The sequence below is a fragment of the Anguilla anguilla genome, chromosome 11 (genome assembly GCF_013347855.1).
Source record: "Anguilla anguilla isolate fAngAng1 chromosome 11, fAngAng1.pri, whole genome shotgun sequence".
NCBI lineage: Eukaryota > Metazoa > Chordata > Actinopteri > Anguilliformes > Anguillidae > Anguilla > Anguilla anguilla.
This window is the reverse complement of record NC_049211.1, coordinates 30,556,547-30,574,941: the sequence shown is the minus strand read 5'-3', so window position 1 is coordinate 30,574,941 and position 18,395 is coordinate 30,556,547. Positions and strand designations below refer to the sequence as shown.

Genomic DNA, 18,395 nt, shown 5'->3' with positions numbered 1-18,395 from the left:
TCAGAGCCCCGCCCAAAAGCCGCTACATCTAACGGACAGACGCGTAACCGGCCGGGGGAAGAGACGCGGCCTCTCTGCATTTAGAGAGCCGGAAGAACGCGCAGCAGGCGATGTACCACCCCGAGCAGCGCTCCCTCCGAGTTTCAAGGAATGGACTCCACATCAACATTTCACACACCAGTCTTACTTAAAATGCCATCTCTCAATATTTTGATGGCAATGACACGCTGGGTAAAGGTTAATGTGCATGCTGCATGGCTGCCTTTCATCGGCTGAAACCATTCCACAAACGGGGCTTGTTTGGGGGGGGGGGTGGGGTCTGGGGGTGGGGGGGTGTCTCCATGCGCTGTTGACCTTTGGTGGTCCTTGTTCTTGTCACTCGCAATATACTTTTTTCTTTTGTCTTTGAATGGACAGGAAAACACCACAGGCCTGTTTATGATTCAGAATGGCCATGAAACAGAGCTCTGCCACAGCAAAAATACAGGTAAGGAGTGTGTGCTGGTCTCACCACAGGGCAAATACAGGTAAGGAGTGTGTGCTGGTCTCACCACAGGGCAAATACAGGTAAGGATTGTGTGCTGGTCTCACCACAGGGCAAATACAGGTAAGGATTGTGTGCTGGTCTCACCACAGTGAGAATGGACAGGTAAGGTGAGTCAGCCGGTCTCACCCAAGTGAGAATGGACAGGTAAGGCATATGGCATTAGTCATGTGGCCAGACTATGATCTAAGAATCTGAGGAACCGGAACCAGGAGGCATCCCCTCATTTGTGAGGGCAGCATTTCGGGGCAACAGAGTGAGAAAGTTCCTTTCATTCAATATGTGCTTTCTTTGGCAGCTACAGGAGACACAAGACCTCTCAATGTTTCTTTTCATGCAGTCAACGGAGATTTCTGTGCTAAAAACCATGTCAGACTGTACTGTCCCCTCAAAGTGTGGACCACACAGGTTGAGGTCATTTCCATTTCAAATCAGCCATTTCAGGAAGATGAACTGAAATTCACGCCTTACCGGTCCATTTAATAAATAGACAGAGTTGAAATGGAAAGTCCCCTGGCTTCTGACCACAGGCTACACAAAGGCCCTGCAAGCAGCACACTGCCTCACCTCACAGAGCCTGACTGAGTGCCTCCTCAGGCCCAGAACAGGCAGTTATGTGTGGAATTTCTCAGACAAGCGGGCCCTCCAGCTAGGTGTGCTGACACCACTTCCTGTAGGAGGTGAGAGACGGCGCAGCTCCAGGCTCCGGGGAGTGGAGGAGGTGGGGTGCAAGGTGCGGTGATGGAGTGTTGGGGGGGGGGGGGGCAGGTTGAATGCGGGGTGCACTTACTTGTAGACGTCGTGGGCTCGGGCGTACTCCCGTCCTCATCTCCACTGGGAAGATCTGTGGAGGACACAGAAGGACGTGGCCAACGTGTTAGCACGCAGAGCTGCTGTTCTGACAAGCTGACCTACCACTCTAGATGACCTACCCAAACTAGACTTTAAAAAAAAAGAGTCTAAAAAAGTTACCCATCAGATTGTGATACCTCACCCCCCCTCCTCCCACCCCCCCGAATCCTCATACCTCCTGAGGCTTCATCCGCAGCAAAATCTTCATCGTCGGTCTGGGCCGGGTCCAGGGCACCCGCCCTCTCAGCCTCCAGGTCCTCCGGAAACGCCACCTCGCCCCACACCTTGGAGCCCTGAGTCACCTGGGAGAGACAGAACGCCGCAGGGCGTACAGGGGTTAAAGTCTGCGCTCAGACACCACGCCCACAGCCCCGTGAAGCCCTGGCAGGAAAAGCAAAAACAAAGAGGGACTGATAGGAACAACCGAGAGATCAAATAAAGAGTGGCCTTGTATCTGATTTGTAAGGCTCATTAATCTCTGTGACTCCATGTGACACAAAGTGGAAAGGCAAAATACAGCAATAGCTCCACACACGAGCAGTGCAGTGCGGCTTCATAAACCATGCTGTTATCTAGCACTACTTGTTACTACACTTGGTTAGCTAGAGATTTTTAGTAGTTTTTTTTTAACGTTTGCACACTCCATCGATCAATTTCTGTCTGAGGAGAGGGACACCCTAAGACATTCCTAAAGACTGCTCCCCAGTGGATATTTGTTCAGTCTGTTTGACTGTTTCATGCAGGTTACTACAGCAGACAAGGAAAGAATTGCTCCTCTTGTGTCGACAATTGCTGAAAGATACAAATCTGTTCCGGCACGCCGTGAAACACCAGCACCTCGGGCGAAAGAGCCCGGCAGACCTTGCTCTGAGTTTTATCGCGGCCTCCTGAGGAATGCACTAGGAAGTTCTTTTGTCATGGAAAGATTAAATCACTTCCCTAACGTTCACAGTGGTCTTTTGACTACCCAAGCATTTTGAAATCAAAGGCAGCTAGTTTATAACTGACTCCGGCAACAAAGTCACCTGTATGTCGGAAATTCCAGTTTAATTTACGCAAGATATGGATTTAAGTGTACTGCGTGTAGCGTAATAAGCCTGGGTCGGGTATCATCTCAAATGCAGCATTAGTTAACATGCATGGCTTACAATTTTCCTTGCCCAAGTTATACAAATTTGCCATTTCCGATATACAACTTTAATGACTTTGATTAATTGAGCTTTTTCTTGCTATGTTGCCTTGTAATGCCTCATTTGATGCCTAAATCCATTATGGCATCACACAGTGATCAAACTCTAACAAGCTCAGACAGCAGTACTGGGATGTGTACAGTTACCATCTTATCTTTACCCTGGGTTCCAACATGATGTCTCCTTATTTGATCTATTCTCCCTGTAGGTGTGTGAGCTTTGACTGCTGCATCTGATTTGCGCTGAACTCAAACTGAAATCAGACAAACTCAATTGGGAGAAAGAGGTGCCTCAGGGCCTCTACTGCCGATCTGGCCATCACAGCTGCAGCTGAAAGGATGATGGTAGGCCCCTTCCCCCCTAGAGTCTCTTCATGACCCCCTCCGTCCCTGCCCAAAGCCCTCTACGTGTTTGCACGCCCCCCTGGCAGGGTGCCGCGCCCGGCATTTCCAGTCGGCCCGGCACGCCAGTTTCCATTTCCACTGGACCCCATCAGGGTGGATTTTCCCATTTAAAAGGCTCCAGCCAATAAATAACTTGATCTCCCCCCCAAATCCTTTCTCCCCTGACTGAGCACCCTGTGACAACAATCCCGGGCCTTCTTCAAAAGGAAAGCGCTGACTGGCCAAATTCTTTTGGCTGGAGCCACCCAGCCAACCGTTTAGCATGATCATCTCCCGCCCCCTTCCCTCAGGACAGGGGACCTCTGAACATAGGGAGCAGGTTTCAATCTTGGCTCAAATTCCTCATTAAGTGAATTTTGGGAGGGTCGAGGGTAACACAAGGGGAACAGTCTCAGGAAAGCAACCTTATTTGAAAAGTACTTCTAAGTCCTTGCACAACATTTCATTCCCAATGGACTAATTCACCAATCACCTGTTACTCTTAACATAGGGGTTAAGGAAATATGTGGGCAACAACACTAGACAACACATTTAGTAAAAATAGTCAACCTATGAAAGCTGAACTCACACTATAAACAGATGTAGAATTATATCATACCTATAGAATCTTGCCTGATTCAATGCATAAATATGGCCGTGTTCAAGTAAAACACTGATACAAAATTTTCTAAATGCACACTAAAATGAGATGAAATGATTTTCATCTCACAGCCATCCACAAAAACACTACAAATACCAAGAGACATGACATCATTGTTTGCATTTGTTTATTTACTGTCAAGACTTGCCTGACCTCTAAAGTCATAAGCAATAGGAGAAGAGTTTTGGCATGGACTTCCCAGAACACATTCCATCTTGACCTAATGTTAACCTCTGCAGTGACCCTTATCGCTCCCAAGCATCATTATCCCTGGAGGGTGTTGGGATCTGCAATTCCCCTGACCTCCGTACCCCTCCCCCACCCTGGCAAGTACAGGCTGATACCCAAATGGCTCCGCCCAAAAGGCTCACCTGGCCAGAACAGATGCACAAACATGGGACGAAGGGAGAGATCACATTCCACTGCTCTAGAATGTAGCCCACGTACTTTGAAATTATGTCTGCAGCGATGCCAACTGTTCAGCTTCTTCAGATGGCCAACGGAATTCATAAACAGGGGGGCCACAGATCATGTGGTTCCACAACAGCATGGATGCTTCACGCTTTTCCATTCCACAGGTTTCCCCAGCTGTTGTTTATTCAGTGGGAACAAAATCCCAGCATCCCATCTCCTACACCGTGAACAATTGATGAGGAGCAGGAGGAGGAGGAGGGGGGATGGGGTCGGAGGGCAGAATTTTTGGAAAGGAATCAGCAAAACCGCAAAGACACTGGTGAGACTGCAGTGGACAGGTCAATGAACTTGTCCTAAACTTCACCCCCCAACCCAACACCCCCCCCCCCCCCCCCCCCGTCCCCCGGCCCACCCCTGCCCCAAATGACCGTGATGAAGCCCAACAGATGTGCGCTGGTGAGTGCAGATCGCGGATTTAGCTCCCGCTAATGGCACCGGGCCTGGCGAGAGCAGCGTGGGAAAATCAGCGGCGCAGTTTGCCGTATCGCCCACCCCGACACAGCGCCAATGCAGCTGTGGGGCTGAAAAAGGGTCCACAGCTGTCAGAGTCAGAGTCGCAGCCAAAAGGCCGCTCGCATTGCAGACTCCAGTTCAGGTCCGGCAGCATCGCCGAGTCCTCCATGGGCTGATCAGGAAGCCCCAGTTTCTGCAGGGATGTGTTCCAGGCCTCCTAGCGCTTCAGTTTCAATTAGCCTTGACATCCAACGGCCTCACTTGCCTCCGATAATTTCGCAGGCCGGGCTGCTTGAGTTTTGAGGGAACTGCCGGGGGTTTTTGCGGAGGGCCATAGTATTCTCCACTGCGATGCGATGCAGGGAACAGCACATCAGAGAGTTCTCTCGGGCCGGACTGCACTGAGAGCAGAGAGAGCTGCTTCTGTAAACTAGTCAGAGTAAATCTAGAGTTGCCTCTGTGTTCATGTGCAGTGGGAGGTGGGTGTGAATAGCACAAACCAAAAGAGCACTTGACAGGGCTGGTTTGCAAGAAGGTTCCCCCAGTACAACATGTTATGGAGAAGCCGGGGGTTCACACTTCACCCCTTCTGCATCAGGGAGCTGAGCCTGTGCAGAACTGCAAGCCTGGCTGGAGGGGGGGTGGGCAATGACCCACAGGAGGGTGAACTTTGCTGTTTAGGGTCCCATCAGCTTCCTAAGGTAGTATGACAGCAAGCATGCAGGGAAATCCACAATGACGGATTCCCTGGGTTGAGGGAAATCCACATTTTCCACACCTATTGTGACATATGAACGGCATTCCATCCCAAAGCCCCAGGTCAGAGGGGCGGAGGGTGCCTTCCTAAGTGTGTTTAACCCTTTAAGCAAACGAGCAGAGTGGAACCAGCAACGCTGTGTATTTTTGACACTGAACCCTTTTGACTGAGCCTCTCTGTGCTGAAAGGGACTTGGAGAGGCTGCTCAGGATGTCCCCTCTGAGCAAGATTTTCGGTTCAAATGGCTGGGCGGGCAGGAAGGAAGGAAGGGGGGAAGGAAACACAAACGCACTCCTCTTTCAACGGACAAGTCTTCTATTGTCAGCCGAGGCCTATAATCTCTTTCCACTACTCCAGTGCCTTACAAACAGAGTGAAATCCTTACAAACAGCTCGGGGGAAGGAATTCTTTCAGTGGCCAGAAAACTTTCCCCCGGGGGTCTCAAACACACATACGGATCATGCCAGGCATTTCGCCATGCGCCAGCCAGCCGCATTTCGGCATGTAATCGCTCCCTGGAGCAGCTGGCGCTTGTTTTACGCGTTAACCGCATGTGCTGTCAATGCGGTGCAAAAGCTGCAACGCTCACCCCCTTCGGTTATGGCGCATTCCACCCAATTCATTTTCCTGTCCCAGGATAACTAATAAAGTTGTTTAGAGCTTTAAGAAGCAGCATTTCTGCATTTCCCACATCACGGGGGAGATCCCAGTAGAACGTGTCCTGCATTAGACACTGCAGCACGCTGGCACTGTGAGGTAAACGCAGTGAGAACTCGAAGCCCTGCGCCGCTGCATCCCCGTCTGCGCTCCTGCCCTTACGCACAGCTCCAGAGCGTTCTCACTTTTTCCAGGAGCGCCCTGGTGCCTCTGCCAGAGAGGGCCCCTGAAGAGGGCAGGCCTGCCACTAAGCCTTACACCAACCCGATCCCCCCTTACCACCACCACCACCGCCACCCTCTTCATTTACTCCATGCTCTTTGTTCAGCACAATATGTCCAAATAACCCACCTGTCTTGAGTGCTTGTGTGTACGCGTTTGTGTGGTATATGCATGTGTGTGTGTGTGTGTGTGTGTGTGTGTGTGAGTATGCGTATGCAGTTTGTGGTGTGTGCTTGAGTGGCGAATAGTAGAGGTGTGGTCTGAGTTATGATCTGTCAGGAGCAGCAAATAAAAGGGAGAAAATTAGGCGGTGGGCTGGTTTATGTTGGCTTAAGCTCTCTTCCTCCCGCTGCCTCTTTTTTTCTTGGGATTAGAATTCTCAAGGGTTATGTAAAATGGTTACACAAACAGAAGCAAACGTGCACATGTAGTTGTGTTGCACAAGACAACGTACACGCATGTTACCATAAACACATGTGCGCACTTATCTGTCATTGAACACAAAGAAAACGATTAAGATCATTCAAGTTGTAGCCTGATATGATTAAAATGCGAAGCCACTCATTGCAGGTTACAAAGACTGGGACTCGATGGCAAAGTCTCAATTTGCTGCAGACATCTTGGTGTTACTCCAAAATAAAATATCAAAGGTTGCGTGATTAACTGCTCTGCTTGGATCAACGCTTTGGTTGAAACTGCACCCCCCCTTCACAGATTGCTCAGTCATGACCCAACAATGTATGGTCTGTGCTGTACCTTGTTTTACTACCTGGAGAACCTGCCAAAACAAAGCTTGTTTGGGTATTTCCATGCCATGTGCTCTCCAAAAGGGCAGTAGAATTTTCAGAATTTCAGAATTCAGTAACCAAAATGCCTTTCCAAAAGGGGGAGACCCTAATTCCTCGTAACCATATTGTTGGTACTTCAGATTTTACTCCGGCCTTAGAAGTGGCTGCTCGGAATAAATCACATTCCCACAGTTCATCAGCTAGTGATGACATCATTGGGTCTCCTCTGATTACATGAGGGTCCAGAGGGGTGGGGGAACAGGCCGCTATTGCTCTCGCTGCAGACATTACCAGCTGATGACTGCAAGCTGTATGTCTGTGAGCTGTGACTCAATTCCCCATCATGAACTGCTTTCTTTAGAGCCCAAAACAAGTGTGTGTCAAAATATAATGTAACAGTTAGCAGTACAGCAGACTGTGTTCAAGCAGCACAGGCAGACTGTATTAAAGCAGTACACACAGCGTTTTGTTCGCCTGTCCTGGGATTATGCTGGTCAAGGCAACACGAACCTGATGTGTCCAAATATACTCAAATCCTGTGTGATATTTTAAAAAAATAGGCTGCCAACTGTATTCGGAATTTCCTTATGAGGTGAAGAAAAAGCCAGCAAAGCTTAAAGCTGGCAGGTGCTGGCACGTCTACACCCGCATGGCCTTGGTGTCACAGAACAGGCCGATTATGGAATGACAATGAGGCAAGTGAGGTTCCTTTCCTAATCTCCAGGTTTCAGCTGTGAACAGCAAGAGCCAGGAGATAGCCAATACTATCCACAGATGATAGTGTGTCTGGTCCCTACTAAACCTACTCCACCTCTCATTCTCTCCATTCTCTCTCTCTCTCTCTCTCTCACACACACACACACACACACACACACACACACAGACATATACACACAGACTATCAGACTATGATGTAAGTTTTGGAAACCAAAGTTTGGACTTGGTTCTTCAAAGCACTGCCAATAATACAAAACATAATCTGATACAATCCACTTTCTAAAAGGAACACATTAAGTAGTTGCTTAAAATAGCATTCTACATTACACACTGACATATTTAATAAACAAAAAAGATGAGACATTTATAGTTCCTAAAAGAAAATGTAAGCCTACTGATACCCAATGAGCAACTCGAAAAGCAAGGATTTAATCAAACTTGTGTTTTAACAGAAACCCTTGTAACTAACATGTTTTGTTGTGCAAGCAAAAATTGGCTTCATCGTGTTATTAACCTCCACACCCCCCTCGCCCCGTCACCCAAAAAAGTAATAATGAAGAAATCCGGGCTTTGTTATTAGCACTTTATGAGGGGGTGGAGTTTTGATAACATTCCATCCCAGCTCTCCTTGCATGTGGCTACCCAGATGGTACAATCTGAGGGCCCCCCTTTCTTCAATTAGCACCTCAGCAGGGGCTCCAGCTGAGGCCTAGCTCCACAAACAGCATGGGACTTTCCTGTGAACTAACTCTGGTCTAATGCAAAGTCCAGCAGCACCCCTGGCCAAACACACTGTCAAAACAACACATCAAAGGTGCCACACTTATAGGTTTGTCGCTTGGGTGAGGAGTGGGGCATTTACCCTTTTAATTAACTGCCATGTTTCACAGGCTCATAGGTTCACAGAGTCACTGTTATACCCTCCACTTGCTTATTTGCAGTGACAAAACCATGGTATTCTCACTGTAAATATACAAAGCTCTGAACAGTTGCTTACAGTAAAACACTACATTTAGGCTATGCTAACCTCTCTAGACTCAGGCTCTCTGCTTAATGGAAACGTAAGAAAGTTTAAATATTCTGTTTTACAAATTTGTTACATTTTTCCTATTTATGTTCATCTATCATCTACTTTTATGAATGTGGAAACACGGCTGTAGTTTGTAAATATTGGTTATTGCTAATTAATTTCCACATAGTGCTTTCCAAAATGCACCAGCCAATATGCCTGGCTGAGCAAAGGTAAATGGCATTAGATTCAAAACCAGCACTGACCATACTGTCAATAGGAAAGAGAACAAAATCTGTTGTGTTCATTTTTCTATGCTTGTTTATGGCCTAGTGCAAGCAAGTCCATGCAACCAAAGCTGCGAAGCACATGGCCCAACTCGAGCCTACATTCCACATAGCCTTGTTTAACCAGTGACAGAGGGCAAACAGACACACGGGGGGAGGTATTTGGCTTTTCTTTGACGAATCTGCTGGTCTGCGTTAATTTGTAACCATGTCCACGCCAAAAATAAGCCGTTAAAGTCCCGCTGTTTGCATTCGCCGGACAGCTCTCCTTGACAATGAATGAGCGTCCACTGACGCTAACCATTTGGCGTTAACATCAGAATGACCCTGAGGAGCATGAGAGCAGAAATGCATAATCCTGCCTTTCTGTATGTGTGTGTGTGTGTGTGTGTGGGTTGTTATAAATGAACATTGTTTTACTTTTTATTATAGGTCTGCAGAACAAACTCCTGTAAACACTAAACAATATCATAGCCTTATACAGAGCGTGTGGCAAATGAGTCCAGCGGAAAAAATTCCACAGCTATGACGTCTTCAAGCTTATCCATCACCTCATTTGTCTCTAATTTAACAGCATGTTTAAGTCCACAGGGATGACCCTGGGAAGGAGATCATTATTTTTACCTTGGGCTGTTCACCTCATCTGGAAACAGATTACAGTAGATGGGGTACTGCATAGAGTTTTAGAGTTTGGTACAGCTGTACACTGTACAGTATGGAATGCTGGATGATTTTTTAAAGACATTTGCTTCGATGCTGCTCAATTTGCTTGCTGTTAGCCAGGGGTGGAGTATAAACTTGCCCAGGTTTAGTAACAACCCTGTCTATCTTAGAAATGCAAATGTTGAGGCTTGCAAAAATGTATTTGTTGGCTCAAGCTCAAAAAGAGTAAACAAGCCAAGTTTTAAAATAGTGCTGGGGGTCCTCTTAAAGGCTTAGTCTCATGCAAAAAGCTGGCTTCAAAATAGACAGGAAAGGAACGATCTGAGCTGATTGAATATTTATGTGAATATGCTCTCATTTTTAAAGCAATCAAATGCATTTATATATACAAGAAATTAGTAACAGTCTGAAAAATATCTACTAGCAATTTGCTTTTTCTGTGGAACGTCAACGGTTTTTTTTTTGGAGCGAGAGATGTTGACTAACTAACATAACCCCATATACAGTGAAAGGGTTTGAAAGGTTGATCAACATATTACATATCTGCCTTGAAACAATCAGGACAATCAGAAAAATGTTTGTTAAGGAGTTCCCTGAAGTTCTGCACGTATCAGATTTAGGAGCTCTAGCACATTCAAATTTCCCACGGTTAATGAAAACCAATAGCCAGCAATCTTAAAAAGCCTCTAAGCCGCATTGTGGCCAACAAAGAAAATACAGCGAACCCAAATCATACGGTTAGGCATTTGATCTCGGGCAAGGTAAATAAACATAAACACAGCAGACAGTCTCGCGGGGCGAAACATCCTTCCTGTTTCCAGTAACCCGACCGGGCCATGTGACCGGTCCTCAGGACGGCCAACCCGTCTCCCCTTCCCCAGACGACAGCTGGCACTGGAGGTGCTGAGAGTGGAGGCAGCTCGGCGGGCGAAGCGAGCCGGGCGTTTATTAATAACAGGAAGGGAGCCGGGTGTTTATTAATAACAGGAAGGGCTCCTGCAACCCGGCCTCCCTGTCATTGGAGACACCCCTCTCTCCCCCTTTCGCTCGGTGACTGGGGACGCTTGCCAGGGGGATCCTAGGCTCCAGGCGGACGGGGAGCAGCCTGCCGCGCGGTTCGGAGGCTCCGGGACCTGAGGTCTGACAGCCTGTAAGGATGCGGCGCGGCACGGAGCACAGCGGCGGGATCGAGGCTCGGCCGGCTGAGTTATGACGGAGAGCGGCCGCACGGCTCCAGATGTAGTCGGAATGCGTTTCTGTTGGGGATGGAAGTATTTACGACCGTGGCGCGCTGACCCCGCCTTACTGTACTCGACGCGTCCGTGAATTCTGCATCGCCGCCGCGGTCAAACTGGGAATCCGAAAAAAATGCTCCGTCGCACAAACCTCATGCGTTTTCCACTTTCTCGCCTTCAATTACCATTCACGCCCAAAACAATTTAACTAGGCTATACCTAGGGAGATCCCTCTCGTTAAAGTGAATGACATGGTTTAAGCTCCTTGCGCCGTCTGCCACGAAAGAACTGCCTGCAGCTTTTCAATCAGACTGATCGAGATCCAATTTCCCGCACCAACAGCGGGGATGATTCTAATTTAAAACGCCATCCACCGCACAGATTCTCACGACAGAGTCATCCAATATGGCAGCATGTTCACAATGAGATCTTCCCCTTTCAGTCTGAAGAAACATCTATGACAAAGGAAACTAGAGGTTTATCATAAATTAGGGTGAATTTGTCCTATTCTACAACATTACAGTCACTGTTCTCCTGTCATTATTAATACCGGTGTATATAACAATGGTAAATTCAGCTGACATCATTGATGAAACTTAATATACAATATAAGGCAAGAATTATGACAATGTAAGGTACAAATGTTGTGCTCAAAAAACTTTTTTATACCACTAAGCATTTCAAAAGCATGGAACTATACCCACAAATAGCTTGTGGCTCAAGAAAGACCTTGGTTATATTAAAAACAACTTCATTTAAGTCATTTGAGCCAATGCCAAATTCTAAATATGCACCTTGGCTAAACAAAAATTGGTTTTGTATACAAGAAACGGTGGATGTAAGCACGGACTTCTAAAGAAGACACTTGCCCAGGCCAGAGTCATTTCTGGTTATAAATCTGTTTCCACTTTCAGCTTGTTCCCATGGTCATGGTTCAGTTTACAGTTTCTATTCAGGATGGCCATCATGTAATTAAATGCCATTTGGCGGGTGTATCATAGCGGTCTGCTTTTGGAAGGGTTGGGAGAGATAACACACAGGACGCGTTTGCCAGAACAGAGGACCACAAGATCAGCTCGTTTGTTAGGGAACCTCAGACAAACTCTCTGCTGACAAGCGTAATCACAACAAATCTCTTTCTAACAAAGCTCTGACCTTGTAAAGCACTCCCGACAACAGCTCTGAAATCTTACTCCCCACAACCTCTTTTTCATCATCGAGCGTGGATAAGTCATTTCTGTCCAACAGCCTGGGTCAGCATTTTTCTATAGCCATTTCTTTTATTATCTGAATATAGCTGTAGCTGAAAGTCTTGCCTTGTTTTTCTTCATTATTGTAAATTAGTATTTTGTGCACCTGCTTGGTGATATACAAAAAAAGAAATAAATAATACAGACACAATACTCATAATCAAGACCATCTCTAGATGCTTCCATCTGGCCAGCTGAGGAGGAACAGAATTCATGTGGCAACACACTGAAAACAAGGCCCTGGAGGGCTGCGGGGAGAAGGGTAAGAATTCAGAGGTTATCCACCCCGCTGGAAAGTCTGCTTCAGCGCCGTCACTGAAAATTACCTGACAGCTGGTTTCCTTTATCCAGGGATTCCTTGGGAAAGACAACATTGGGCGGAGAGATAAGAGGGCTACGATAGGATATGAATTCTGGCTACAGTTCAAACCCATACCAGCTCTTAAAAATGCAGTTGATCTATTTTTTAAGTCTCAGAGAAAGGCAAGGTAGCAAAAACACAGCTATTACAAGCCCTAACAATACAAGAACATTGTGGGTTTTTTTGTGTGTCATGGATTAAGTTTTTTTTTCTAGATTTTCAGTATGAAACGAAGGAAGCTGACATGAAATTTATGATGCAGTCTGACAAGCAAGAACTTCAAGTAACTTTTGGAGGAGGATGATAAGTGGTATTAATTAGGCTGTAAGATAGTAAACTAGTCCTGCAAGTGATAACCTGAACAATCAATTACAGAAAAGACAAGGCATTCTAACTCTCCTAGTGTCCCTACTCCGGCATTCTGTTGTGCCTTTGGATTTCGCTGATGAGGCTGCTTTAGTTCTACTGTAGATGCGGACAGAAATCAACACGTGGCTGACACATCCCACCGGTGTCATGTTGACAAAGCTCTTTCCACTCTGCTGAAGCCCTGGTGCCACCTGATCAAGCCTCCGCCCCTTTAATTGAATTAAAGAACCTTATGAGGCAGCTCAAAAAATAGGCTGCTCTCTCTGCATCGGCTTCCATAGTAAGCTACAGAAATAGTCCTGCGACCTTACAGGGGGAACACCCCACATATCCCGAGAGAGAGAGAGAGAGACACAGAGAGAGAGAAAGAGAGAGAGAGAGAGATAGAGAGAGAGAGACAGATGAAGCACAGAACACCCAAGTTGAAGTTCAGCGGTGCCATGGAAACACATTCACACAAATTAATTTTAGGTTTTTAGCTATCTAATTAAAATCACCACATGCACACCTGTAAATGTCCAAAAACAATGAATCGGGGTGCTCTGATGCTGCCATTTGATTTGTGAATGGGTAATTAACAAAATGAAAATGCAAGACCAGCCTAGCAAAGCACTATGAAACACGTGTTATATGCTGTCTTATATGCTGAGAATATACACTTCAGGCTAACGGATAAATTCTTCACAGAATTAATCAAATTTATGGTTCAAGTAATCCATATACAAAAAAGACAATTCAGCGTAACACTTTACAATAAGTTCACATGAATTGGCATTAACCAGTATGGTTGTTAACATTAATTAATGCTGTACAAATACATTAATTAAGCATGAAATCTAGTCAACAAATACATTAACTAATGTATTAGTTACATGATTATTTATACATTATGAAAACATAGGATAAACATATAATTAGTTAACCTTTAACAAATACATGAACTGCTTTTTAATCCCATTAAACATTAAATAACATTACATTAAATAATGTAATTGTTAACATGAATTAATGATGTACAAATAAATTAACAAAGCTGTACAGACTACCCTTTCAATCGTTAGTAGTTAACAACTACATTAGTTAATGTCAGTTCATGTGACCATATTGTAAAGTGTTACTGCAATATAAATACCTGTAGTAGGCCTAATCAAAGACTCAAGCAAACTATCATAGGGCTATATTGATGACCTCAAGCAGAGGATACAGTCTTCTCCAATCACAGGCTAGAGACCTGCTGCAAACTACTTAATCTACATGGAAAACAGATACCAATCAGACAGCCTCTTAAACTAGAACTTTGACTGCCTTTACAGAGTACAGTTACCACAGTATACTGATACAAAAATAAAATGGTTATGGCTGCTATAAGGCACTACAACGGTGAGGAATATTAGCACATAATTCGCTGCACCAGTGTAATAACATGCTAGATCAGTCCAAGACACTACATTATGTATGACCTAGCTAAGCAGGTTGTAGTAGTAGTACACACTAGCTTCTCAGCAGGACAACAAGCCACTACTTCAGGCTAGTGAGGTAGTATTTATTGGTATTGTTGCCAGTGAATTCTGCATTGTCTTTCACAAATACTGTAAATGCATTGATCGCCATAATAAAGGTTGAAGTAACTAAGCAAGCACGGTACTTATTATTTAGGACACCTGCTTATGCAAAGGAAACACCCGGCAGTAGGTTCAAACTCCAGACCATGCTTGATTGCCTGTGTAAAACATTGCCTGGCAATAATGGAATGTTTCCGCTTCAATCCATTATCTGGAATTGTCATAGAATTTACTTCATATAGGTTATAGGTTATCTGAAAAATATTATAACATTTTGATATTTATCAAATACATTAACAGCTTGTCTGGTCATATGTTTAATGCAGATATAAATATTTAGATAAATCAAACAAAGGACCACAATCTTACATGTTACATGTTATGCTACTCTGTTGCTTTGAAAGTCATACAATACAGTGCAACCCACTCACACTGTTTTAAATGCATCCGACCCAGATTTTATTCTTGGTACATTCATAAGTGATATAGTCATGGAAGCACAGTGCACCGAAACAGAACAGAACAAGCAAATTTATATGAAGAAAGTGTATTCGTGAATTACCGATGTTTTATAAACAAGAGCAAAAAGGCTGTGCTCTTCTCTATCAAACTCGGACAGCTATTTACATTTGCCTGAGTGACACATATTCTCCGATGCTAACGGAAGGGCCTCTGTTAGGAGGGATAAGTGAAATGTAGTGTGACAGGTGACTCGGGAGTAACCTGAAGATGCTGCAGAGCTGCTGACCCCTTTCCCACCCAGACAGGAGAGCGAAGGGGGAGGTCAGAGGTCAAATTCCAGGGGGAGAGAAAAATACTGCAGGCACTGCATGGCTGCAGGTGTTATTTCATCCCTCTTGGGGGAGGGGGGGCTCTCTGGCTAAAAGGGGTGGGGGTGGGGGGGGGGGGGGTGCTTCTACGGTCCAATACTCGTACTGGTCACTGTAATTTTATAAAAATTGCTCACTTACACATTACAAAATAAAAGGCCTTTGAATGTCAAGAATCATACTTGCTTTCATGATGGTTTCCAATTAGGCTACTTTAGTTAGTCAAGTTTTTAATTAGTTTAGTTAGTTAAGTTGCCCCTTTACAACAGAAATTACACCTTGGTTTCATACACCAGGCATCTTTTTTGTATTTTTCATGTGCAAAATCAAATTCACATAACTGCAAGTGTACAGAAATTTCTATTCCCTTACCCCAACCTACAAACAACGTTCTTATCGGAAGTGAAAATGCACACATGGTAGTTCCACTGTTTATGTAATTACTGTCTAATTACACAAAGGAAAGTTCCCGTTTTATCTTTTTTGGCTGGACCGCAATAGCGGGGCCAGCCCTGCAAATGTGAATGTCTGTGACTGAGTGAGTGACTGACTGAGTGACTGAGTGAGTGATGATGTTACACCATTGGTCGGCTGGATCACGTGTGTTAGGTCCAGCCATATACTAGGTTTTAACCTGCTCTTGTTTAATCAAGAACCCTGAGACAATCCCATGATATTTAGCTTTACCTTTAACTACTTAACTACATTAAGCTATGCTTAAAAAAATATTTTACAACTGTACAACATTGTTATAAAATAAAGGTGCATTACAATTTAAACTGCGAAATAAAAGCTTGGAGACTGAAAGGACATTTCTCACAGCAAAAAAAGGGTTAACCAATCAGAGGCAAACCTATCCTCCCATATAATCTTAAAAGGATCCAGCGGCACTTTGATAAGCACCCGATTTGCCACTTACAGCTAAGGTTACAGAAGAGCAGTTGACAAAACAAATACATGGGAGGGCAGACGGTAGAAACAAAAGAAAAAGGTTTGTAAGTTTAGCCACAGTAAGTTCTCAAATGCAAGGGTGTAACTTTAGCTTGAATATTGGGGGGGGGGGTAGAAATGTATAGACTGCGAGAACTGCAACCCTCTAGGGAGGTCGGAGAGCATGCCCCCCAGAAGACATTTTTTAAAAGAACAGCTGTGAAATCATAATTTCTGGTGAAGTCTAAGGGGAAAATACTTAAGACTACTGATCACAACATGAAATCCCCGTCTTCATTATGTGAAATTATTTTTCCCATCATCATGCAATATTATCGAGGGAAAGGGGTGTTATTTGGCCTGTATTGTAATATGTGGGGGGTTGTAACCCCCTTATCCTTCTCCATAAATTACACCTCTGCTCAGATGGATCCCAGCACTGTCACAGCTGTAGGTGAAATACACTGCAGGGCAGTGTGGGAAACGTAGGCGTGTCCAGCCAAATCCGCTCCCTCATACACAATGAAGGCCTTTTTTGTGAAAACCCTGCTCTGCTCTTTGGCACAGTCTTCAGGTCTGGGAATACGCACGTTTTCTCCATGACGGCTCGGCCTCCTTGGCCTGGAGTCCACATACACACACACACACACACACCGAAGAAAGACACGCTTCAGATTTTCTCCCGTTGCGAAAAGAGAGCTGAAACCTTCCGGCCGTTGCTCGACACTCCGCCACACAAATGCCGTCTTTCAGAGCCAGTGAGCTCATCGAGAAGGGTGGTGCTCAGAATGAACTTTCCTCCAACCCCTGGCCCTCTGTTAGAACACTGATTGTGGTGAGAACCAAGATGCATCACATGACATCTGCTGAGCTGGCACCATTATTGGAATATTTTGCACATACAACTTGATTACTTGGGGCTATGAATGTCCTTGATCACTTGGAGAAATTGTTCTTCTGGTGACTTCATTGAAATGGCTCATCATAGATTGAGCTTTCATCATAAGCACAGGAAGAGCACACAAAATTCAGCATTCAAAGATTTTACCTCATTTTCAAGAGTGTCGCTCAAATATATACAGAACACATGTACGCAAATGCAACTGCAAAGAAATATTACCCAATTACGCTGTCATATGCTTTTTCTCCCTTCGGATAATGAGGCGCACTCTCCAAACATGAAAGTTGGGGCGTCGGGACGGCTTCACGCCAAGTTATGCCGATTTTTCGCTTGCGATTCTGGAATGTCCACATCGGTATCGCATGGCATGACCGTTCAATGCTCCTGCAGCCCCCATTGAAAAGAGCATCTCTGTCATCCCTCTTGACAAAAACATTTCACCGGCACAAATCTCCCCCACCAGCTGCGAGGATCACTAAACTATGGGCAGATTAAATCCCCCACAAGACCATTTGCAGCTCTGCGGAGGTTCAGCCACGGTTCACCCCCGAGGGAGCACTTTATCTCCCACAACTCACCATGATTCTGAAGATGTCGGGGAATCTCAAATTGAAAACTAGGGGGGTGATTTTCTCAACCCACACAAAGGAGCTAAATGCGAACATTCTTGAGCCTAATTATTTGGGATCATCGTGTGAAAAAGAATCAGGTGCCAGCTTTGTCTGTCTGAAAATCCTGGGCCTCCCATTGGCTGACTTCTGCCCTATTCTCTATTTTAAATCTGTGGAATTAAGACTCCCCTGTCAATTGACAAAGGATCAAGCAGCAGACCACTTGCAAACCACAGGATTATCTCTACAGTGACTGGGTCGAAGGAAAGGGGTCTGGAGCATTTGGGGAGAAGCAGATGGTACATTTGCCAGGTGGAGGGGTCTTTGGACGGGTCCAAGTTCCCACAGTACACTGGCATTCTACAGGCCCAGTCAAAATATTTGCACTGTGCATCCTCAGGCACAGAGCTCCAAGGAATCATGGGAAGGATACAGCAACTAAGAACTTGGCAATATAGTGCATACTATACAAAATACATAAGTCTGAATGTATTAGTGCAACTAAATCTTATTGCAGTTGATTGGGGTTGACTGTCTTTACATGCAGTGCTTCCTGTACTTACTCCAGAGCAAAACCAGCACATACTCAATGATTACTTCAATCAATTATTCATTGATCGTTGATTCATCATTCAAATAAACACTGTGAGCCATGGAACTGCAGCAGAAAGCGCAGTTTATTTTACTTC

At 45.2% G+C, this 18,395-nt stretch overlaps 1 protein-coding gene across 13 annotated transcripts in view; it reads right to left on the bottom strand.

Annotated features, from left to right (window-relative positions):
- The window catches only part of LOC118207312 (basement membrane-specific heparan sulfate proteoglycan core protein-like), a 140,323-nt gene that overhangs the window by 101,635 nt on the left and 20,293 nt on the right, over positions 1 to 18,395 (bottom strand). For all 13 annotated transcript variants that reach the window (XM_035380772.1, XM_035380762.1, XM_035380767.1 and 10 more), the window contains exons 2-3: positions 1,572 to 1,698; positions 1,335 to 1,388 (exon numbers count right to left, since the gene is read on the bottom strand). In XM_035380772.1, coding sequence (XP_035236663.1) covers positions 1,335 to 1,388; positions 1,572 to 1,698 — 181 coding nt within the window. The remainder of the gene's footprint in view (positions 1 to 1,334; positions 1,389 to 1,571; positions 1,699 to 18,395) is intronic.